Below are 25,581 nucleotides of genomic sequence, written 5' to 3'. Positions count from 1 at the left end.
GCTTCCATTCAATTCAGATCATTACCCTTAACACAACCAGGGACAATGGTAATTCCAGGGCAGGGAGGGTGATGAGGCAGAGACAAAGGCTAAGAAAACCCCAGTTTATCAGTAAAATGAGTATTATGAAGAAAATGTAACAACACTTATATTATAAAAACACATATTACAACACTTAGCAATTATAAATGAAGTCACCAGAAAATACCACTACTAGTATAGTATATTTGCCGTGATTACAATTATGTAAAATGGGCATTAAATATGGGCAGTTACTAAAAGAAAAGGGAAACTAAAAAGCACATTATTTGTTAGGGCATAGGCCCAGGATTGGGATTATTTTTTAAAAATTTATTTTCTTACATGTCCACACAGTGTTATTACAATGTCGCTATAATTTTAAAGTAACATTTTTCTTCAAAGATCTCAGAAAGTATAGATCATTCTCCCACATGCTTGGAGTGTCAGCAAGTATTAACCTTAATCTTCCAAATTTAGGCTTTCACTAGCTTCTTAATCTCTCCAACCCCCAGTTGGGAATTTAATAGCTAACAGTTTAGAAACTGTCCATGAACAAGCTATTGACAAACTCTAACAGCTGTTTGATTCGTGGATTACAGAAGGGAGGGCAGCAAGGTGTCCTTCCACCTGACTCTTATGCCACCGCTGGGACAACCGCAGGACATCACTGCTGCCTGGGCGTGTGGATAAGGCAAGGCCTAGAGCCCACACAGACCCTGACTCACACCCTTGTTCGGCCTTCTACGAACCCTGAGACTTGGCGTGGTTACTTTACCTGAGCCTCACTGTTCTCATCTGTAAAGTGGGGTGAGGAGAAAATAATGTACAGGGTCTGTGACAATGCTGGCACATGGTGTGTGTTCTGTCAATGTGTTCTTCCCAATGTCTGCGCCAAATAAGCAAGTTGTAACTTCTTGTGTAAGAAACTATCATTAAAATGTCAAGAAGAGCCCAGCTGGCATGGCTCAGTGGTTGAGCGTTGACCTATGAACCAGGAGGTCACAGTTTGATTCCCAGTCAGGGCACATACCTGGGTTGTAGGCTCCATCCCCAGTGGGCGGCATGCAGGAGGCAGTGATCAATGATTCTCTCTCATCATTGACGTTTCTATTTCTCTCTCCCCCTCTCCCTTCCTCTCTGAAATCAATTAAAATACACTTTTAAAACAAATGTCAAGAAGAGGAAATGTTTCTTGGAAAAACGTATACTTGACCCATTTGAGCTCTTAATAGTCCCCTGTCCTTACTTTAATCTTTAATCCCTTCTCCCTCTAGCAAGCGCTTGTGTGACTGGAACCAGGGAAAAGTAGTATTGAAATCTTCCTTTCCTCCCTGTCCACCAAATATGCACAACACAGACCTGGGAGCAGGATGAGAGAAGGGGCTCTGGCCGCACAGGTGGGAAGCCGAGGAGAAGCAGCCTGAGGAGAAGGTGCTGGGAAAGCAGGTCAGCAGGTCACTGTCTGCCGGGCCCACAACCACTGCTGGGAGGAGTGCGAGCAGCACACGTGTTCTGCCTGCCCACTGTGCTGGGCACCGTGCCCAGTGACACCAGACTGCTCCTGGGAGGGCAGAGCGACTGCACAGGAGTGCTTATTGCTGGACTCAAGGAGCTGCCGGCGGCCTAGCAAAGAGCCCCCGCATCACCCACTGCTTAAACTAAACCAGGAGCCACCTGCTGACCCCACCAGCAGGCCCGCCCTTCAGCCCTCCACTCCACTACCACCCCGACCATCTCCATGGCAGCACCCACCCAGGCCCATCTCAGCTTCCTTCCCCAGGGACTGCCTGCTGCTCCAACACACTCTCCCCCAAGTGAGGTCATGCCACCACCTGCTTAGCAACGTCCAGTGGACTCACACCTAGCTCAGAACCAAACCTTAATTCCTACCTGACTGAGTCCCCATCAGCCTCTCCAGTTTGGTCTCACAGACTCCTGCCCTTGCTCACACCCTCCAGACATGCTGGGCTTCCCTATTCCCTCCAACATGACCATGCGAGCCTCTCCCAGCCTTGCTGCCTTAGCACTGACGGCTCCGTCTGCTTGAAATCCTCCTCCCTGGCTCTGCCTGGGTCTGACCTCTCTCTCCGTCAGGTCGAAACTGACATTCCTTCTCAGAGACATCTTTCCTGACCACCTGGTTGAGAGCCGTGAGCTGGTCCCATCACCAAGTTTTATTTTTCTTCCCAATCATTTCTCCTCTGGGCAATGTCATTCTTGGGGTGCTTGTCTCTCTTCCCCACTAGAATGCCAGCCCCAGCAGAGTGGGGTGTCTGTCTTGTTCCCTTGGCACCTCGGCTCCTGTCACAGTGCCTGATGCTGGGCAGGTGCTGAGGACTTGGCTCTGAGCGAAGGCCTGGTGAGGAAGTGGGAGGATGTGAACCCTGCAGAAACAACCCAGCAGCATTTCTGGTGAACGAGGAAGAAAAGAAGCTACTTAAACGTCACTACCATTCTGTCACACTCACCAAAACAACAGGAAAAAAATGCCAAATGACAGAGAAGAGAGATCTATTAAACAAGGGGAATGCCTACAACTGCAAAGCACAGCTGAGCAGCACGCTGCCAGCTACTGTAAACTGAGGCACGTGGCACCTGACAGCTGGGGGGACAGCAGATTTCCCCTCAAGTGAGAGTCACAGCCCTGAAAACGCATCCAAATCCCCTTTGATTAACATCACAAAATGTTAGCGTGCGGCTGGGCCCTGGAGTGTGGGGATCATGACAAAGAAACCCAACCCCAACAGCACAGACAGCAGGGAGGGGAGCGGATGCAGTCATCTGCTGCCAGGCCACTCCTAGCGTCTGAGACCCAGGGCCCACTCCAGAAGGCGGCTGGAGGAGACGTGGAGGCGAGCAGAGAGTGAGCGACCACAGAATGGCAGCTCACGGAATGGATGCTGTAGTAGACTCTCCTACGACTCACCCACCCTGGTGAGCACCAGGCAGTTGTGGGAGACATTCTCCCAGGGTGCTTGAGCTCAGAGTGTGGTGCCAGATTCCCTGGGTGCCAATCCCAGCTCCGCCCCTGGGCAACTTACCTAACACTTCCTTCCACCAATTCCTCATCTGGAAGGTGGACATTCTCATGGAATCGACTCCCAAGAGTTGTTGGGAGTATTGAGTGCGTTTACGTTCAGAGTGGAGTCTGCCACATGTGTAGATATTAGCTATTGCTTCCGTTATTATTATTATCATCATCATCCCTTCTCCCACATCATTCCTCTGCCTTTTCTACCAGTCAAGTTGCCCTTCAAGATGACAGGCAGCAGAGAGACTTCAAACATGCCAGCACTCCAGGCGTGCAGCGCCCAGGGACCTTGGTTAGCAAGCCACTGGACGACAAAACCCACATGCCAGGAAAGGAACTGAAAAACAGACATGGAGAAAATAGGGAGCAAAGAATGGAGGTGAAGCCCTAGTTCCATTCATTTATTTATTTAATCCTCACGAGAGGATATGTTTTTTATTGCCTTTTAGAGAGAGGAAGGGAGAGAGAGATTTATTGTTTGCCTCCTATATGTGCCCCGACCAGGGATCCAACCTGCAACCTGGGTATGTGCTCTGACCTGAAATGAACCCACAACCTTTTGGTATAAGGGATGATGCTCCAACCCACTGAGCCACCCGGCCAGGGCTCCTAGTTCCATTTAAATAGAAACTAAGTTACTATGGCACTTACGGCCATTAGTCAGAATATGAATGCTACGAATCTGGATGACATGACATAACATTAACAGAACTGGGAGTTGTAAGGAGGGGAGGGGGAAGTGTACGGGTGCTAACTCCCCCTTCTTCCACAGCCAAGACATTGGCTGAAGTTGAAGCCCGCCTTTGAAACAGAAAGTGGCTCTGACTTCTTCATGTTTTATAATCTTCCTTACTTGTAGTCATACATTTTAGGAATGAATATCACTTATACCAAGGAAGTTCATCAATTCTTTGGTTTCATCTGTTTTTCTTCAATCAATATCAAATGACAAACCCAGTGTTTTTATGTACAACTAGAGCCCAGATGCACGAAATCCGTGCAAGAGTAGGCCTTCCTTCTGGCACCAGCTTCCCTCTGGCACCCGGGACCTGGGCTTCCCTCTGGTCGGTGGGTACCTGAGACCCGGGCTTCCCTCACAGCACTGGCTTCATCCAGAAGGACGTCTGGTCTAACTAGCATATTATGCTTTTATTATTATAGACTAGAGGCCCGGTGCACGAAATTCGTGCAAGGGGGTGGGGTGTCCCTCAGCCCAGCCTGCACCCTCTCCAATCTGGGACCCCTTGAGGGATGTCTGACAGCCCATTGGGGCCCGATCCCAATGGGATCGGGCCCCAACTGGTGGTCGGACATCCCTCTCACAATCCAGGACTGCTGGCTCCCAATTGCTCACCTGCCTCTGCCTGATTGCCCCTAACCGCTTCTGCCTGCCAGCCTGATCACCCCCTAACCACTCCCCTGCCAGCCTGATCAACGCCTAACTGCTCCTCGGCTGGCCAGATTGCCCCTAACTGCCCACCCCTGCCGGCCTGGTAACCCCTAACTGCCCTCCCCTGCCAGTCTGGTCATCCCTAACTGCCCTCCCCTGCAGGCCTGGTCACCCCCAACTGCTCTCCCCTGCAGGCCTGGCGCCCCCTAACTGCCCTCCCCTGCAGTCCTGGTCACCCCCAACTGCCCTCCCCTGCTGACCTGGTCCCCCCTAACTGCCCTCCCCTGCAGCCTGGGTCCCCCCCAACTGCCCTCCCCTGCAGTCCTGGTCACCCCTAACTGCCCTCCCCTGCAGGCCTGGTCCCTCCCAACTGCCCTCCCCTGCTGACCTGGTCCCCCCTAACTGCCCTCCCCTGAAGGCCATCTTGTGGTGGCCATCTTGTGTCCACATGGGGGCAGGCTTTCTTGACCACATGGGGGTGGCCATCTTGTGTCTTGGAGTGACGGTCAATTTGCATATTACTCTTTTATTAGATAGGACTAGTGACCCAGTGCACGAAATTTGTGCACATTAAAAGGGTATTAATTAGAGGAAATAATTTAATATTGCTATTTGCCCTTTCTCTATAATAGAAGTGTCAGAGATGAAAGAAAATTAGTAAAATGTATATGAAAACCTTCCTCCTGTCAGAGTCTGGGGCTCACCATGGGACCCAGAGTCAAGTCCCCGCCCACCCACATGCACCTCAAAATCGCGTGAGACCCAGACCCGGCTGCCCGCTCCCCATTGGGCTAGATCTAGACCTGGGCAGTCCCACCCTTGTCAAGCCCTGCCGGGCAGGGGGCGTAGCCTCAGGTCCCCCGTCAAGCCCCGCTGGGCGGGAGTGCAGCCTGAGTTCCCCTGACCCAGCACTGGGGGGTGCACCATGAGGTCCCCTGCCAAGCCCCGCTGGGTGGAGGGCACAGCCTGAGGTCCCCTGTCAAGCCCAGTCAGGCAGGGGGGCACAGCCTCAGGTCGCCTGGCCTGGTGCTGGGGCAGGGGGTGCGGCCTGAGGTCCTCCGGCCTGGTGCCAGGGTGGGGGGCATGGCCTGAGGTCCCCTGGCCTGGCACTGGGGCAGGGGGAGCAGCCTGAGGTCCCCTAGCCCAGCACCAGGATGGGAAGGGTGCTCAGGTCCCTGCTGATTGCTCGTTAAGGCTCCTTATGGGAACTTGGCCTCAGCTGTGGGTGCAGCTATCTTTGTGACGGAGTGATGGTTAATTAGCATATTCCCTCTTTATTAGATAGGATAGGACCTGCTTTTTTACTATTTTTATCTGTCTCTGTATCACTGTATGTGCCCAGTCCCCCTTCATTTCTGCTCTTTGTACACAAGCATGGACAGTGTAACAATGCTCGACAGATGCTAATGATGGCTTTTTCTGGGTGGCAATATTCTGTGTAATATTTTTCAAATTAGATTTTGTACTTCTTTGCAGTTTTGGGATTTTTTATAACAAACACATTTCCTTTTTATAAGGCCACTTTTAAAGAAACATATTTATATGTGTTTAGCCCAATATTCCCATACTTACTTACACCCCGAGCCTCTTTTTTCTTCTGTTGGCACCATTACCCTCACCAGTCAGCCCTGTGGGGCCCACGGAAGGGCCTGCTCCCCGGTGGAGACAGGCTGTCATTCCGGGCAGGACCCAGGCCAAACACTGCCTCGCCCCTCCCCAAGCCCAATGGCACTGGGACTTCAGAATGGAGAGTACAGAGTTTGGTCAGGGTACAGGCATCATTCCCTGGGTGAAGTTCACTGACCGCCACTGTGGTCAACTGCGTGTACCCAGCCCAAACCGACATGTCATCTTGAACAGGTGATACCAAGGGCCCTTGAAGGCAAGAAGAATACATAAGGCTTGGTTGAGAGCTATTACTAATTTCTCTAACTTTTCTCTCACAAAATACAAGTTTCCTAAACTCTAGTGTGTGCTACATTCTATTCGCCCCCCCTCCTGCTTCAAAGCCTCCTGGTGCCATTCCTCTTCCAGCTCAGGGTGCCCTCAAAGGCTTGAGTCTGGAGTTAGGCCAGCTGGCCTCCCTGTGGCTCGGCGTCCTCAGCTGTGAAAGGTGCTGACAATGGTCCCCCCTTACAGGGCTGTGGGGTGAAATGAGGCAGTGCATGTAGTGAGGTGCCCGGCATGTGGTTCACAGTTAGTAGGTGGGAGCCAGCGGCTGTGTGCAGGCACTGCCGCCCATTCAGGGCAGACTGCGCGCCTAGTGAAATGCAGCAGCGCCACCAAAGTGACAGACTGCTTCGGACTCTGTGCCTAGAGAATCACCGCTTGCTGGTCTGGCTTTCCCTGCTTTCTTAGCACGCCACCATCGATTAGTTAGATAAGGGACACAGGGAACGTATTTGCATTTATATATTAACTGTCCCCAGTGGTTCTCCCTAACCATTAGGTTTGGTGCTGGAGAAAGTCTGATCTCTTGATTCCACTTCTGAGCATTCTTTTCCAACCTCGCGGATGGCCTGGCTAGTCTTCCAGTTGCTGAACTGGAAGATTGTCAGAAGCTCTTTGCTGGTGTATCTCACTCAGTGTGGCACTTGCCAAAGATCCCCCTGTATCTCCATCCATCCGTGTAGCCATACAGTCAGCAAATATTTCCTGGGATGAGGCTATTCTCGAGCGTCCTGACCACCAGTAAGAAGCACTTTACAGGGCCTCCTGTTGTCTGGAGATCCAAAGGTCTTACCATCTCCTTGGCAATCCTTGCCCGTTCCCTGCAGTTTGTCCGTTGCAGGCGTGTGGTGAGGCAGGGAGGAGAAGCGGGTGACCTTTCCTAGTCACATTCCTGTCGGGAAGGAATGGACGCCTTACGGCTTCTGGACCCCGCAGGTGAGGCTTGTTACGCGATAAAATAGGTCAGTCAAGGGGTTTTTGGAGAAAAAAAGAGGCACACAGGGTGTAACACTCACTTCCGTTTGAAAGCTAAGTGCTGGGAGGTGGGCAGCACATGACAGCTATTGTAGGAGCATGAGTGAGTTCGACAGAGAGGCTGTGGCTGGACTAGGGGCTGAGTCCAGAAGGGCTGCCCTTCAGGAGGCCCATGGGGGTGGGGTTGGGGGAGGGGGAGGACTGGCCTCTACAGCAGCAAGGTGAAGTGCTCACAGGGCCCTCGTGCTCATCCCGGGGAAGGGGTTTGCTCTTTGCTGGATGTGCTGCCTGCTGGGTTGGTGGCCCTGGGCCTGTGGATAACACCTATAACCAAAAAGTAGCCTGAGGCCAAAGCTAGAGCAAAGGCTCTGGGATTATGCCCAAGTCAATTCAACGTCATGAAAGTGTACATTTTGGAAGACAATGAAAACAGAAAATTATTTGTAAACTAGAGGCCTGGTGCACGAAATTCGTGCATGGGGGAGGGGGGTGTCCCTCAGCCCAGCCTGCACCCTCTCCAATCTGGGACCCCTTGAGGGATGTCTGACTGCCCGTTTAAGCCCCATCTCAATCGGGATCGGGCCTAAACAGGCAGTTGGACATCCCTCTCACAATCCAGGACTGCTGGCTCCCAACTGTTCGCCTGCCTGCCTTCCTGATTGCCCCTAACCGCTTCTGCCTGCCGGCCTGATTACCCCCTAACCACACCCCTGCCTGCCTGATTGATGCCTAACTGCTCCCCCTACCAGCCTGATTGCCCCTAACTGCCCTCCCCTGCAGGCCTGGTCACCCCTAACTGCCCTCCCCTGCAGGCCTGGTCACCCCTAACTGCCCTCCCCTGAAGGCCTGGTCCCCCCCCCCCCCCAACTACCTTTCCCTGCAGGCCTGGTTGCCCCAACTTCCCTCCTCTGCCAGCTTGGTCACCCCTAACTGCCCTCCCCTGCAGGCTTGATCGCCCCAACTGCCCTCCCTTGCAGGCCTGGTCCCTCCCAACTGCCCTCCCTTGCTGGCCATCTTGTGGTGGCCATCTTGTGTCCACATGGAGGCAGGATCTTTGACCACATGGGGGCAGCCATCTTGTGTGTTGGAGTGATGGTCAATCTGCATATTACTCTTTTATTAGATAGGATAGAGGCCTGGTGCACGGGTGGGAGCCAGCTGGTTTGCCCTGAAGGGTGTCCCGGATCAGGGTGGGGGTTCCCTTGGGGCGTGGGGCGGCCTGGGCAAGGGGCCTGTGGTGGTTTGCAGGCCGGCCACGCTCCCTGGTGACCCAAGCAGAGGCCCTGGTATCTGGGGTTTATTTATCTTCTACAATTGAAACTTTGTAGCCTGGAGCGGAGCCAAGCCTTCTGCTTGCTCCATGGCGGCAGCCATTTTGGGGGGGATTTATGTATCTTCTATAATTGAAACTTTGTAGCCTTAAGCAGAGGCCTGGGCCAGCCAGGTTGTGTGGAAAGCTTGGCTTCCTCCATCACTGGGGGCAACCCTAGCCTCCTGCTCTTTCCAGCCACCATTTCTGTTTGGTTTTATGTATCTTCTATCATTGAAACTTTGTAGCCTTGAGTGGAGGCCTAGGCCAGCAAGGGCAGGCGGAAAGCTTGACTTCCTCCATTGCCGGGGAAACCCAAGCCTCCCTCCTGCTCTCTGTGGCCGTAGCCATCTTGGTTGGGTTTATTTGCATATTCGCTCCTGATGGGCTGGTGGGCGTGGCTTGTGGGTGTAGCGGAGTGATGGCTAATTTGCATATTACTCTTTTATTATATAGGATGCCTGATGTGCTCATCATAGTTGAAAAAGAACAGAGAATGAAAGTATTGAAATACTAACACTGGGCAATAGCCCCCAGGCACTCTTGCTAAACTAGCCATTTTATGCTACGTTACCATTTCTATGAATGGAATTCGTTCTCCCTGAGTGTGTGACACCAGGTGAATGTCCAAGATCTCCAAGTAGTCAAAAGTAAATGAGTGCAACACATTTTTGTGGAATTTGGCTTGTCTCCAACACTAGTAATATCTTGGCCAAACTCATTTATTGCTGGCTCTTCCAAAATTATCAACAGTATCTTGGTGTTTTAATTGTGTATGATTTCTTGTCAACAGTACAAGGCAGGTCACAACCTCCTTTACTCATGTCCTCCATGCTCAGGGAACTCTTGGCGCCATCATTAGACCCAGCTCCTTGGCAGCACAGTCATCTCGCGTGAGGATGACCAGTGGGCACATGGCCAGTTGAGTTGAAGTTGAGGGCTCTATGTCAGGTTCAAATCTTGTAAATGGAATAAGATTTACTCAAATGTTTGCATTTGGCAAGCCTGAGCACAAAATGACTGGAAGGCATGGATGTTGGGTGCTTCCAGTTCCCAGAGACAAAGTTGCTTTATAACCTAATGGACTGATTGGCAGCTCCACAAGCCTTTAGACAATCAGTTAGCAAAGAAGTATCTGAAACAGTGTGTACAAAATACGCCTGCTCACTGTGTAAAATTAGCCTATAGTTCTTAGCCTATCTGTGAAATAAAGGCAAAATGACTTATTGGCTGAAAAAGTGACCCAGTCTGTCCAGCTGCAAGGCCTATGAGTCAAGCCGGATGCCTGACAAACCAGGAAAGCCCAAAGCTCACCTGGGCCGCGTGCCGTCCAAACTGCATTCACTGTCCATGCAGCCAAGGGGTTTTACTGCAGGTGAATAAAAGCCATCACTGAATTCATAGCCTCAAAAGAATAACAGCCAAGATGTATCGCTACATCAACCAAGTGGGAAACCAAAGCAAGAAAATGCTGAGACCAGTAGAGCAGAGTGATGGGCAAAGCCTCAAAAAAAAAAAAAAAAAAAAAGCTACCCAGGAGGCTCAGTGGTCAGCCTAGGAGACCAGCTTGTAAAGCCAGGTCAGCAGCACCATCCACATGAAGCAGATCATTTAAAACCACAGAGGCGGGGTTCCCAATGTTCAAGGGCCCGGGCTTGCCCTTGTTCCTTCATCCATCCATCCATCCATCCATCCATCCACTCATTCACTCATGTCTTCTCCTGCACCACACTGTCCTGACTTCCTCCTTGGCCTCTGCCCTAGACCCACTTCCCCTTGCTGTCCTCTGAGTGCCTGTGTCCTCTGAGTGCCTGTGTCCAGGGCTCAGTCCTCAGTCCACTCAATCCCTCGGTGACCTCATGGCCAGTCCCACAGCTCTACAGTCGTCGATATTCAGGCCAAAATTTATGTCCCTAGCTCTCACCTCACTTTCGACTCCAAACTGGTATATTCAATTTAATTTTACTTAAAGGAAGAATTTAAAAGGCAAGCAACAAACAAAGCACCAGAACCACCACAAAAGCTTATCAGATTGAGCAGGAAATGTGCTCAGGTCTGAATTGTGTGGCTGTGCAATTCACAACCCGAGCGCTTGTGGAAAGGCCTGTGTGGATTTTTAGTGTTTCACGTACAGTTGTTATTCATATGTGTGCAACAGTCTCTGCTTATGGGCGTAGCCACAGGTGTTTAATAGGTTGTGTTTCAAAACCCTTTGGGTAAACTAATATTATGTGTCTGGGGAATTTTTTTTTTTTTTTTTTTTTTTTAAAGAATGGCTTGGCCATAAGAATCTCTAGCTTTCTCCCAAATTCTCCCTTCCTTTTTGTTGCTGCTGACACCAGCTTAGTTCAGGCTCTCAAGGCCTAAATTATTTCATTCCCAGCACCATGATCTCCTGCTCCCCTGCCTGCCCCCACTTCGGTCACACCTTCACACTGCAGTTCCACTGGCCTTCCTAAAAGTCGTTCCCATCAAGACTGCTCAGAAATCTTAGCAGTTCCCTTCTGCCTGTGGAACTTAATAGAATTATAGACCACCAGGCCGGGTAGGCTAAGCCCAGAGTTGCTAAGCCCAGATCATCCTGGGCATCGTAGTGTTGGACACTTTGGGGCACTGACCTAGTTGAAGCCCCCATCTGAGTTTTGACTGCCCTCGTCGAATTCCCACCAGTCTCCAGTGGTGGCGAACTAGCTACTTGCTAAGCAATGAAATCATCTTTGGGCGTCTAGACACTGCACTGGTCCTAGCTCTACCCTCTGGAGTCACAGGGCACAAGCCCATTCCTTTCCTCTCCACAGCGACTCTCACTACGGACACAGCTAACCCCTGCCTCCAGTGCCCTTTTTCTCTTTTCGAGGCATGTCATCCCCACGCCTTCACTGACCCGATGTCCTTTCACTGGGACTCAGCTGACCTGCTTTAGAGTGTGGCTCTCAGGGACAACCCACAGGTTCAGTGTGGTCTTGATGGGCCACCGGGGGCAGGATTACCCTCTCTTTCTTGCTACAATCTCTAGTTCTCTGAGTAGAGTCCAGACTAAGATCACAGGAGCGAGTTTATTTTACCGACACACCTTTAGGTGACATTTTTATGACCTCTCCAGAGTGAAGGTGAAATCCACTTTGCGCATATGAGGCAGAGGCAGTGCATACATTCACTTTGTAACCAGACTGAGTGGGTCCAAATCTCACCTCTGCCACTGACTACTGAGTGTCCTTGTACAAGTTACTTAACCCCTCTGTGCCTCATTTCTATGTCTATACAATAGAAATAGTAATTGTAGATCTTATGTGGTTCTGGGGGAGATTAAGTGTATATATATATATAATGTATCTCTATCTATATGTATAGCCTAAAGTAGAACAGTGCCTCACTAAGTGTTGTTATTATTACTATTGTTCTACCAAAAGGCCTATTGTGAGAACATCAACTGTAGTAAAAGCAGAAATATTATCTTGTTTAGTTTATTTTTTGTAACCACTTATTTTTATCTTCTTTTTAAAGCTTAAAAATAACAAAATTCTTCTCTCTGGAAAGAGAATCAAGCCCTGTTTTCTGCAATATAAATAGTGGCTACAATGTATTACAAAAATCTCAGAATGGCTCCTGGTTCTCTAGGAAATAATCAAGGTACATTTTAATTCAGAAGCGATTCAAAGTTTCTGCTTTGAACCCTCATTTTGGACAAAACATACACTTGCAACAACGAAAGGGCAGGAAGCAAATGGATAACTCCCCTGAAGTTTAAAAAGAGCCTCCAGTGCTCACAGCGGACCTCTGTGGACAGCTATTTAATCCCAAACCTAAACGAGCACCGGAAGCTGGGGAGCAGCACCCACCTCAGGGGGGATTTCTCTCCCAAAGGTCCTGAACAGCACCGGGACCCAGGTCCTTTGGGACATGCAGAGACGGACTGGCCACAATTCATCAGAAACCTCACTAAGACTCAGAGCTTGGGGAAAAATAATGCTCTCATTTTATTTGACATTGAATTGAAAGATGAATATAAGGTACCAAGAGGCAAAATTAGAATTAGAGTAAATTCAAGTTTTGATCTTGGAAAAAATTTACCTGGGCATTATTTTAAATTATCTGCACGACACAAATGATCCTAAGTGTTTTTATCTCCAAGTGTCCAATTCCAATTTACACTGTGCCAGATATGTAAAATCTGTCACTGTTACGCATTTGAAAATGTCATATTCAAATGTGGTTTATTCTCTTTTGTAACTTGAGAGCTACTCTCCAAATCCTCTTTGATCTAAGAACTCTAAGGAAATTAGAAACTTCAAATCTTGCCTGTCCTTACCTGACGTTGGCTCAATAGTAAAGGCCGGGTGAGACCGAATCACATCAATACGGAACTCAAAATCTACAGGGCAGCTGCACTGCAAAGGAATAACATATCTTTTGCTGCAAAAAAGAAACATAGAAAATATCAGCAATCTTAGCAGCTTCCTTCTGCCTACAGAACTTAATAGAATTATAGGCCATCAGGCAGGATAGGCTAGTACAGTGATCTCAAACTCCACTCTGAGGAATGTCTACATCAGAATGACTGGGAGGTGCTTGGGGGAAAATGAGGCACAGAGGGGTTAAAGGACACTCAGTAGTACATGGCAGAGGTGATATTTGGACCCACAGAGTTATGTAGGCACTGCCTTATTCTACAGGAAACCAGACCCTTCTCAAAGTTGCTAAGCACAAATGACCCTGGGCATTGTGGTGCTCAACGTATATCTAGCTCTTTTGGTAACGAAGAATAGAGACTCAATGTATAATAAACAGCTACAACAATGACAACAGTCACGCCAGTACAGTAATTCCTGGGTTCCAGCCTGCTACACATTGCCAGGTGGCAATGATTCTAATCCTGTGTGGTAGGACTATGATCTCCCCACTTACAGATGACAAAACAGGCACAAGGGAGAATAAATGTCCTGCTCACGGTGACACAGCTACAGGAGGCAACCATCAATGTGTTTCTCTCACATCGATATTTCTCCCTGTCTTTCCCTCTCTCTTCTACTCTCTCTAAGAATCAATGGAAAAATAGCCTCAGGTGAAGATTAAAAAAAAAATTAAGAGAATGATTCCCTATTTTGAATAGAACCCAACCCAAACCTTTAAAATACTAGACTTATAGGCTTGGCCAGGGGGCTCAGTTGGTTGGAGTGTCATCCTGTACACCAAAAGGTTGCAGGTTCGATTCCCCGTCAGGCACATACCTAGATTTCAAGTTTCATCCCTGATTGAGGCATATACAGGGAGGCAACTGATCAATGTTTCTCTCTTACATTGGTGTCTCTCCCTCTTCCCCTCCTCTCTAAAATCAATAAACATATCTTTGGGTGAGGATTTAAAAACAAACAAAAACCAAAATTAAACTTATATTATGATCATGTACACATTTTGTGCCTGTTAGAAGAGAGCATAAATTTGCCTTACAGTAAGTAAATATTATAAAATAATTTAATATAAATTCAAATTTCTTTCTTGTCCCTTCCCTAAAAAATGCTAGCAGAGGGCCAGACATCCCTTTAGTTCCTAGTTAATTATATAACATTTATTTTTACCGTACTCTGATATTATTTTCTCATTTATCCTACAATTTAACATTGCGTTTCTCAAAGGAGTAATCAAGGATTTTTTTTAGAGAATGAGTCATCTTGTGAACTTATTGTGGATAATAAAAATTAAATCTCCTCCCTGATTAAAAAATCTCAATGCCTAACCCTAACTGATTTGGCTCAGTGGATAGAGCATTGGCCTGTGGACTGAAGGGTCCCAGGTTCAATTCCGGTCAAGGGCATGTACCTTGGTTGTGGGCATATCCCCAGTAGGGGTGTGCAGGAGGCAGCTGATCGATGTTTCTCTCTCATCAATGTTTCTAACTCTCTATCACTCTCCCTTCTTCTCTGTAAAAAATCAATAAAATATATTTTTAAAAAATCTCAATGCCTAGAGAGTAAATGAGCAGGTTATCTTATCATAAACAGGATTTGACTCCTTTTGGGGGAATGCAGGTAACTGACAATGAGCGTGACAAGTTTTAATTTATATCAAGATACTGGATTCAGGCGGCACAATAAGTTAGCTGTAAGCTGTTATGGGTGTGTAACATTTGAAGGAAACGCCATGCAGGTAAAGGGAAGCTACCCTCAGAGGCGGCTGACCATTTAAACTATCAGATAGACTACACTCGGTGGAGTAGGAGTTTTCTTTGGTCAACTGCTCACTGACAGAGGAATCACAGATCAAAAGAAGTGGATAGCAGTAAGGTACTATGTGCCATTCTTCCCCTTCCAATGGCACACAAGACTTGTGAGAAAGATGAGTCTGGGAAAGCTTGGGGACTACACATAGCGGCAGTTTTAAAACCAGTCCATAAACGCTTGGCCATTCCTCCCACGGAGAGGTGAAGTCTGTGTCTCCTTCTCTGGAATGTGGGTTCTCTGACTTCTTAATCAGAATACAGTGGAAACTATGCCATACTGTTTCTTAAGGCCAAGCCCCAGAAACTGTCATTTTCCACTTCTCTTGGGATGCTCCCTCTGGAACCTGATCACCAGGATGTAAAAGCCCACGCAGCTGTGGAGAGACCTGCGTGGAGAAAACCAGGGCTCCCAGCCCTCATCCCAGTTAAGCTCCCAGATAATAGCCTGCAGGTGAATGGACCGTCTTGGAAGTGGACCTTTTGGCCCAGGTGAGCAGCACCAGTTGACTCTACCTGGAGCAGAGCTAGGCCTTTTCCATGGAGCTATGCCCAAGCTGCAGCTCCTGCCCAAACTGCAGCTCCCTGCCCAAGCTGTAACTCCATGCCCAAGCTGCAGCTCCTGCCCAAGCTGTAGCTCCTGCCCAAGCTGTAGCTCCATGCCCATGCTGCAGCTCCCTGCCCAAGCTGTAGCACCATGCCCAAGCTGCAGCTCCCTGCCCAAGCTGTAGCTCCATGTCCAAGCTCCAGCTCCTGCCCAAGCTGCAGCTCCCTGCCCAAGATGTAACTCCTGCCCAAGCTGTAACTCCTGCCCAAGCTGCAGCTCCCTGCCCAAGCTGTAACTCCTGCCCAAGCTGTAACTCCTGCCCAAGCTGCAGCTCCCTGCCCAAGCTGCTGCTCCTGCCCAAGCTGCTGCTCCTGCCCAAGATGTAGCTCCTGCCCAAGCTGCAGCTCCCTGCCCAAGATGTAGCTCCTGCCCAAGCTGTAGCTCCTGCCCAAGATGTAGCTCCATGCCCAAGCTGCAGCTCCCTGCCCAAGATGTAGCTCCTGCCCAAGCTGTAGCTCCTGCCCAAGATGTAGCTCCTGCCCAAGCTGCAGCTCCCTGCCCAAGATGTAGCTCCATGCCCAAGCTGTAGCTCCCTGCCCAAGATGTAGCTCCATGCCCAAGCTGTAGCTCCTGCCCAAGATGTAACTCCTGCCCAAGCTGCAGCTCCCTGCCCAAGCTGCTGCTCCTGCCCAAGCTGCTGCTCCTGCCCAAGCTGCTGCTCCTGCCCAAGATGTAGCTCCTGCCCAAGATGTAGCTCCATGCCCAAGCTGTAGCTCCTGCCCAAGCTGCTGCTCCTTCCCAAGATGTAGCTCCTGCCCAAGCTGTAGCTCCCTGCCCAAGATGTAGCTCCTGCCCAAGATGTAGCTCCTGCCCAAGCTGCTGCTCCTGCCCAAGCTGCAGCTCCTGCCCAAGCTGTAGCTCCATGCCCAAGCTGTAGCGCCATGCCCGAGACGTAGCTCCATGCCCAAACTCCAGCTCCCTGGCCAAGCTTCAACTCTTGTCCAAGCTGCTGCTCCAGTAGCAAAAGAAATGATTGATGTTGTTTTAAGCCACTACTTCCAGGGTGGTTTGTTACATAGCCATTACAAAATGAACTCAAACAGCATTCTCTTTCTCACCTCATTTCTCCTTTAGTGAGTGATTACCTTACCCTATTTCTGTTTTTAAGTCTTTGTTGTTGTTGTTCTAGCCCTTAATATATATCAGTTACTGTGCCTGTATTTCAGTTAACCCTCTTAACAATACTAGGAGGTAAGTACTGTTACTATGCCCAGTTTATGGAATAATAACCTGACCTATAGAGAGGTCCAAGGTCACACACTTAATAAGAGGTGAAGTGAAAATTAAAGCAGGTCTCCAGAACCTGAACTCTTAACTGCTATAATGTTAATTCTCCCAGGTCTCTAGTATTGAGGACTAGCTCATGATACCTTGGTGTTTGCATTGCAGTCCTTGTCTCTGTGGACATTCTCTTTGAAACTGATCCATCTGTGCTTTATTTATTGAACATCTAGAAGGTATTTCCTTTCATTAGTCCATCAGCAAGAGAAGTTTATAAAACCTCAAGACCTTTCCTCCCTGAAGTACTGGCACACACATGGAGAGAAAGGAGGAAATGTAGGGACTAGTCAGTTATTTTCCTTTAAGCTTCAGATGAAAATTGCTGTATTCAGAACATGACCAACATAAACAGAAAGAAGTCAGACGTAATGATTAGTTACCCAATAAGCCAGATCCCCAAACCCCTAACAAATGAGTAAAAATTTGAAAAGATATGAAGAGTTGAGGGTAAATTACGTTTCACAATTCAATGTGTGCCCTTTTCTCTAAGCTACTTTATATTCTTATGAATTTTCATTTGTTGCTTATCTGCCATATTTTCCCATGTATAAGACACTATTTTTTCCTAAAATCCTTAGACTGAAAATCGAGGGGTGTCTTATACACAGAAGTCAGTAGAGGAGGGAGCCATGTGGGTGTGTAGCTGCCATACCTTGTCAAACAGGCTTCCTCCAATCACGAGCCTTATTGTTCCTGACGTCAGCTGATGCTGTAATTGGAGGTGGAGGTGGAGAGTGCGCAGGTGCAACAGGGACCAGAGCGTTCTGAGCCCATAAAAGTATAAAAAAATTAAAAGATAAAAACCTATAAATGATTGTCTTACTCTGCAAAATTCAAACTGAATGTAATCAGCTGTGCAAAAGAGCATGGAAATAGAGCTGCAGAGAGACAATTTGGACCTCCTCCCACTGAGTGTCTGATCAGACAGTGGAGAAAACAGGAAGAACAACTCCTGAAGATGCCAAAAAAGAAGAAGGCCTTAAGAGGAAAAAGGGCAAACTTGGAACAGAGGCTTTAGACATGGATTATGGAGCAGCGCCAGAGTGGCTTATGTATGTCAACCACGCTTATTCAATGTCAGGCAAGAATGTTTGCAAGCGAACTGAACATTGTTGATTTTATAGAAAAGGCAAAATGGTGCTTCAGTTTCATGAGGAGAGAAGTGTTGGCCATGAGAACACGAACAAAGTTAGCGTAGAAAACACCACCAGTTTATAAGGATAAAATCCAACAGTTTCACTCCTATGTCATACAACTTTGGAAAAAATATGATCTTGAACCAAGTCAGATTGCAAACATGGATGAGATGCCTCTCAATTTTGATGTGCCTTCCAACACAACTGTTGATGTGAAAGGAATCAAAACAGTGGCAATTAAAACAAGTGGCCATGAAAAGACACACTATACTGCTGTGTCTCATGCTGAGCAGATGGTACCAGACTGCCTCCTATGCTTATTTTTAAGAGGAAAACATATCCTAAAGAGACCATGTTACCTGGCATTATTGTGCAAGTTCAAGAGAAGGGATGGTTGAATGAAGACATTATGGCCACTTAGTTTGCAAATGTTTGGTCCAGGAGAACTTGGGGGCTCTTAAAGAAGCCAGCTCTACTTGTCCTTGATCAGTTCCGAGTACATTTAACAGAAAAGACAAGAAGGGTTGCATCAGATTTGCAAACACACCTAGCAGTTATTCCTGGTGGACTTATAGGTCACCTATAGCCACTAGATGTTTTAATCAACAAGCCATTAAAGCCTGATGAGAGAAGAATGTAGTAGATGGATGCAAAAAGCAGGTGATAACTTGACACCAATAGGAAGAGTGAAAAATAAAATCATTACTGAGGTCTGTAATTGTGTCCTAAACTCATGGTATGGCGTCAAATAAGAGATGATTGTGAAGTCCTTCAAGAAATGTGGAATCAACAATGTCATGGACGGAACTGAAGATGATCTCACATATATAGACAGTGACTCAGAAAGCAGCAGTGATACAATAGAAGTTGAAGAAATTGGTATGTCTGGAGCTAATAGTGATGAAGAAGAGAGCAGTGATGCAACAGAGGCTGAATAAAGTGATATGCTGCATAATATCATAGTACTGGTATGTGAGCATTACCTGTGGCAATCTATACTAATAAAGCCTAGGTGGCCCTCGCACCCTCACGCGACACCCCCACATCATCACAAGATAGCCACCCCCACATCATCACAAGATGGCTGCTCCACATTGTCACAAGATAGATGCCCCACATCATCACAAGATGGCCACCACAAGATGGCTGGCAGGGGAGGGCAGTTGGGGGTCAATCAGGCTGGCAGGGGAGCATTTAGGGGGCAATCAGGCTGGCAGGCAGAAACAATTAGGGGCAATTAGGCAGACAGGCAGGAGAGTGGTTAGGAGCCAGCAGTCCTGGATTGTGAGAGGGATGTCCGACTGCCGGTTTAGGCCTGATCCCTCAGGGGTCCCAGATTGGAGAGGGTGCAGGCTGGGCTAAGGGACACCCCCCACCCCGTGCACGAATTTCATGCACCGGGCCTCTCGTTACTAAATAAAAATGTGTTCTGTTTTATGTTTAAAATACTGACTTCTTAATTTTGGGTTGGAAAAGTAGGGGGTGTCTTATACATGGGGCATCTTATGTAGGGAAAAATATGATAATTTTTTAAAGTTGATTTTAGAGAGACAGGAAGGAAAAGAGAGAAATGTGTGAGAGAAGCATCGATTGGTTGCCTCTAGTAAGCACCCCGACTGCGGATGGAACCCGCAACCTTTTTGGTGCACCAGACGGTGCTCAACCAACTGAGCCACCCTGCTGGGCTGCTTATCTTATTTTCAAAGACACAATTTCACTGGCACTGGAGCCTCATAGTAGACTCATGGGTCCTTAATGATACAGTCAAATAAAAACACAAATTTACATAAAGAAATGTTCACATAACAGGCGTTTAATTATTTTTACACCCAGGGAATTAAACACCAGCCTCATTTTAGACTAAGCTCAGACCAATATTAGAGGCAGAGATCAATGAAGAGGTGGGGTCAGGGAGGTGTAATGTTTCTCTCTTGCTGGCCTGGCCCTTGACTCCTTTCTTGCCCTTGGTTTAATTCCTTCCCAAACTTTAGTTAGTCCTCCACATTGGTAAAACCACCCCACTCCCCCACCTCACCCATGCCCCAGTGGTTTAGGCTGAAATTCTGCTGACTCAGCAGAATTAAATGAGGGCCCCCTCCGTGTGCTTGGTAAAAAAGTGAAGGCATTTTTCTGGAGACTGGAAAGGAATGAAAGGTTCTGGGTTCATGAAAAGGTACAAGTGACCAGGGATGCACTGTCATTTGCAGAGATACTATATACCCTATTTATATATTTCAAAAACACTTTAAAAAATTGTGGCAAAGTGTACATAAAAAGTTTATCAATTTAATCATTTTTAAGTGGCATTAAGTACATTCACATTGTTTTGCAACCATCACCGCCATCCATCCACAGGACTTTTTTCACCTTGTAAAACTGAAACTCTGTTCCCATTAAACAGTAACTTTCCATTCTCCCCTCCCTCCGGGACCTGGCAACCACCCTCCCACTTTCCGCTTTGAATTTGACTACTGTAGGTAGTTCACATAAGTGGAATTATGCAGTATAAAATACCTTTTAAAACTAACTTCACTTAAGAATATGTATTAATATGAATAATACATTCACTAGAAAATAACACCTTACAACTCACCAGAGATAATGTGGGGTGAGGAGTGAAATCAGGGGAGGCTCATTGGAAACAGCAGGGCCCATGGCTAGGGACCAGAGAGCAGGGAGGTCTGGCATCAGCAAGAAAGTCGCCTTAGAGGGGAAGGAGGGGAAAAGCCTCCTGCAGACTGATTTCATTTTTGTTGAGAAAAACATAGCATTTATTCAGAGAAGATAAGAATACACTAAAACTACTGGGAGCTTTTGCACCTTTTAAACTGAGGGTAGAAGGAACCACATGCTAACTGTATTCAATCAGACTTCCTTGGCGCTAAATGACCTGTAATGATATTTGGCCTGAAACAGCCCGCCGGCAACAGCTGCCAGCCTGCTGGTCCTTGCGGCTTACCCACCAGCAATTATTAGAATGAAAAGGTCACTTGGTAGTGGAATAGGAAACACATTTTTAAAGCAAAGCAACTTAAATTCAAGTACTTTGGGGTTTAAAATTGTAGTATATAAGACTTTTTAGTGAGAATATTTGGGCACCTGTAAGAGAAAGCAACTATTTAAGAAAAAAAATCACAATGAAATTGAATGGTTGCTTGTTACTCTATTCTAAATGCTATGACAACATTAAATAATCACATTCCTGAATTCATATGAACAGTGCATGTGTGTGTGTGTGTAGGTATCACAAGCCTGTGATATTGGGCATCAAAGTAGAAGCAGCAGTGACCAGATGTGGCCGCCTGTACAGTACTTGGTATGAGGTTCGACAGCATATAAACCAAGCAAGGAGGAGGAGTGCCCAGAAAACACTTTCAGTTGAGGGTGTCTCTCCAAGACCGACAATCATCCACAATTTCTGCCTTTGCTTCTTCCAGGAATGTGCTTTGGGTAAACACTGAAATTCCTTGTTATATTCTTAAATATTAGAATTGAGAATAATCCACAGCTATTTTTATAATAATATTTTAAAGTTCCTTACTGCTTAGTCCATGATACTTAGTTTCATAGAAGCCACGAAATGTATATGCTTTTGAAATTAATGAATCAGTCCAAGAATTTATACAAAGACTAGAAGACCCAAAACAAGAGAAATGCTCCACGTTTAATTACTGTCCCAGACACACTTTCATTTGCTCTAGATGCTGACCATAAATTTGTGCTTCCCACTGTATGGGAGAACATATTTGGCAGTGATACATCTGATAAAGGGTTAATATCCAAAACATATAAGGAACTCATACAACTTAACAAAAGGAAGACAGCAATACAATTAAAAAATGGGCAAAGGTCCTAAATAGACACTTCTCCAAAGTGGACATACAGATGGCCACGAGACATATGAAAAAATGCTCAAAGTCACTGATCATCAGAGAGATGCAAATTAAAACGACAATGAGGTATCACTTCACACCTGTCAGAATGGCTACCATCAACAACACAACAAATGACAGGTGCTGGCGAGGAGGTGGAGAAAAGGGAACTCTAGTACACTGCTGTGGGAATGCAGACGGGTGCAGCCATTATGGAAAACAGTATGGAGTTTCCTCAAAAAATTAATATGAAATTTCCACTTGACCCAGTGATCCCACTTCTAGGAATATATCCTAAGAAACCCGAAACACCAATCAGAAAGAATGTATGAACTCCTATGTACATAGAAGTGTTATTTACAATAGCTAAGATCTGGAAACAGCCCAAGTGCCCATTGGTAGATGAGTAGATAAAAAAGCTGTGGTACATTTATACCATGGAATACTATGCAGCAGTAAAAAAGAAGGATCTCTTACCCTTTGAGACAGCATGGAGGGACCTGGAGAGTGTTATGCTAAGCAAAATAAGCCAGTCAGAGAAAGTCAAGTATCACATGATCTCATTCATATGTGGAATCTAATGAACAAAATAAACTGATGAACAAAATAGATTCAGAGACATAGAACCATGGAACAGACTGTGGAGCCTCAGAGGGAAGGCGGGTGGCTGGGAAGAGATCAACCAAAGAACTTGTATGCATATGTGCATAACCCGAGCATAACCCATGCCTACCGGCAATAGGGTGGTGAAGGCCTGGTTGGGGTGGGGGCAGGAGCGGGCTAGAAGGGGCCAATGGGGAAAAATGGGGGACATATGTAATACTTTCGACAATAAATATTTTTTTAATGAAATAAAAAAAAATAAATGAAGAGTGAAGCACATAAGCCCTTTCATTATTATAGACCCCTGCGATTTAGGGGTTGGATAATTTTCTTTTCCTGCTAAAATTTAGAAAAAAAGACAGGGTCAAGATGAGTAACTCGATCAATACTAGGTCAGCAAAAGGATATTAAATCAAAGACATTTTAACTACAAAATATGGGAGAATTTTTCATGCAGTAAAAATTCAGGATCTTGTGAGTTAACAGTGATATTTTATCTGAATAGAAAGTTCAAAGCAATTTTAAAATGTAAGTTCACTACTGCTTAATAACCCAAGTAGGGGCTGAAGTAAAAAACAAGTTTTTTTATTAGTTCAAGTCATCCTTGTCGGAATGTTTTCATGAAATGCTGCTGTTCCTTCAAATCAACTTTGAGTTTAGGACACATGAGACCCCAGCATGAGTAAGAAGCGTACTTCCCTCGGTGAGCTGAGAAATGTGAATTCATTCTCTGAGCGGGCTTCAAATATCCTTCTGAAGGTCAACATTATAATCTTCTTCTGACACCCTCGTCCTAAGCCAGTCACAGCTGGCTCTCGGGCCCTCATACAGAGCCTGTACTGGTGCAGTGCAGACAGGACCTGCTGTTCCAGCTGGGCCAACTGCTCTCATCAATCTTGCCCTCCCAGGCCTAGTGTAAGAGTTCCCATTCCCCCATGGCCCGGGGCAGTGAGGGCATTCGGCTCCATTTGGACAGCCCATTCTGACCTTGGTTATTCCCACACTTTCTAAAATCAGACACAGTCTCGCCACTTAAGGAAAAGCATCCTTTGGTAAATTCTTAAATTAATGATGTGAAAGTTCCAGAGACTAAAATATACTGGCTTTGAATGGAGTAGAGGGGACTTTCTCTGTTTGCACTGTGAATGTGGCCTGTGGTCTGCCCAGCATATACAGCCCTGAGATGCGCACATGGTTCCACTTGCTGTGAGAGCAACGTGGCTGCCCTGCCTGTGGGACCAGGTGCTGAGTAGAAACGGAGAAGTGAGGGGAAACCCAGGGAGCACTTGGTGACTTCATGTCAGCTCTGTCTGCAGCACACGTGAACGGGCTGGCCAGGGGAGTCAGCCTGTAGCAAAGGAGGGTCAGCTGATGACTCATGGAGAGAACACTGCCAACTGCCTGGATTTGCTCTAACCACTTATTTGGTGTCAGGTAGACTCTGCGGGAGAAACCACAGAGCATAATACACTCACACAAGTCTTTCCAGGACCATGGGGATGGAAAGATAAAATTTTAGTACCTAACATAAGCATGTTCTTGTTTCCTTGTGTATGTAGAAAGGGGAAGATTGTACTTTATCTACAGAGCTTTCTAAGATATGAAACAATGACAAAATTTAACCAGCTACGATGGTTAAGTTTGCCTAGTTATAAAGCACAACTTCAACTCACAGGAGAGAGAGAGCTGGACGTCCTCTGCACCAGTGTTTGATTTTGAGACGTTGGACAGAAACTGGAATGCAACTTTCTGTTATTTACAGAAGCTGTCAGAATTCATCTCACTAGAGCTTAAGCCACCACAACTGTTTATAGGTAGCTGGCAAATGTCCACATGGAAAATTTACAGGCACCAAACCCAGACAATGAAAATGTAACTGATGAATATACACGAGTCCACTTCATGACCTTGTGGAAATGTACTGGTGCCATCCAGGCCTCAGGGAGGCTCTGCCCAGACAACACAGCCTCAACGTAAGAAAGCAAACTTAGTGGCACTAAATGTAAATCCTGCAACTTCTGGCCATTCTGTCAAAATCAATTTTAGATGCAAAGAGAAATATATCCTTCTGAATTTTACTTCTGCTGAATTTGTGCTCTCCCTTCACCTTTGTCTTTCTCCATAATGTACAGTATGTTTTCTTTAGCTGGAGATGGTTGAAATGGGGTGGGAGGTGGAGGTGAAACAAGGTATAGGGGGGATATATGGTGATGGGGAAAATAATTAAATAAAAAATTATAAACAAAACAAAAGGCTCTCTCTCTCTCTCTCTCTCTCTCTCTCTCTCTCTCTCTCTCTCTCTCTCTGAGTGGCCAGATTATTATGATCTCTGAATGCATAATAATCTGGCCACTCAGTGTATATATATCTATATATATTAGAGGCCCGGTGCATGAATTCGTGCATGGGTGGGGTCCGGCCAAGCTGGCCAGGGGGAGGGGACATGGACGGTTGGCCTGCCTGCCTGCTGATTGAACTCCTGGTTGAGGGGACAATTTGCAGATTAGCCTTTTATTATATAGGATATACACTGAGTGGCCAGATAATTATGCGTTCAGAGATCATAATCTGGCCACTCAGTGTATATATTATATATGAACTTTCATACATTTTTAAGAATAAAAAATGGTGCAGTCACTCGGACAGTAGTTCAACAGCACCTCAAAATGTTAAACACAGAATTATCACATAGACTAGCAATCTCACATAATATTCGCATAAAAACATATATACAGCAGATGACCTGATACTGTGTATAGAAAACCCTAAATATTCCACAAAAAAAACTACTAGAACTGATAAATAAATTCAGTAAAGTAGCAGGATACAAAAGAAATATCCAGAAATCAGTTGCATTTCTATACACCAATAATGAACTATCATAAAGGGAAACTAAGAAACAATCCCATTTATAATTGCATAAAAAAATAAAATAAAATACCTAGAAATAAATTTAACCGAGAAGGTAAAAGACCTGTACTTTTAAAATTATAAGACATTGAAGAAAGAAACCGAAGAAGATACAAATAAATGGAAGCATATACCCTGCTCATGGACAGGAAGAAGTAACATCAGTAAAATGTCCATAATATCGAACACAATCTATAGATTCAATGCAATTCCTATCAAAAATCAATGTCATGTTTCACAGAACTAGAACAAATAATCTTAAAATTTATATAGACCCACAAA

The 25,581-nt window shown here is 46.4% G+C and overlaps 1 protein-coding gene across 1 annotated transcript in view; it reads right to left on the bottom strand.

The window, feature by feature from the left end:
- Positions 1–25,581, bottom strand: part of CFAP221 (cilia and flagella associated protein 221) — a 132,556-nt gene that overhangs the window by 75,955 nt on the left and 31,020 nt on the right. Inside the window, exon 7 of the mRNA XM_080667894.1 lies at positions 12,986–13,089. Within this exon, the coding sequence (XP_080524020.1) occupies positions 12,986–13,089 (104 nt within the window). The remainder of the gene's footprint in view (positions 1–12,985; positions 13,090–25,581) is intronic.

Source organism: Plecotus auritus (assembly GCF_963455305.1).
Source record: "Plecotus auritus genome assembly, chromosome: 5".
Lineage (NCBI taxonomy): Eukaryota > Metazoa > Chordata > Mammalia > Chiroptera > Vespertilionidae > Plecotus > Plecotus auritus.
Note: the sequence above shows the minus strand (reverse complement) of the source record. Positions and strands in the feature narration are given on the sequence as shown.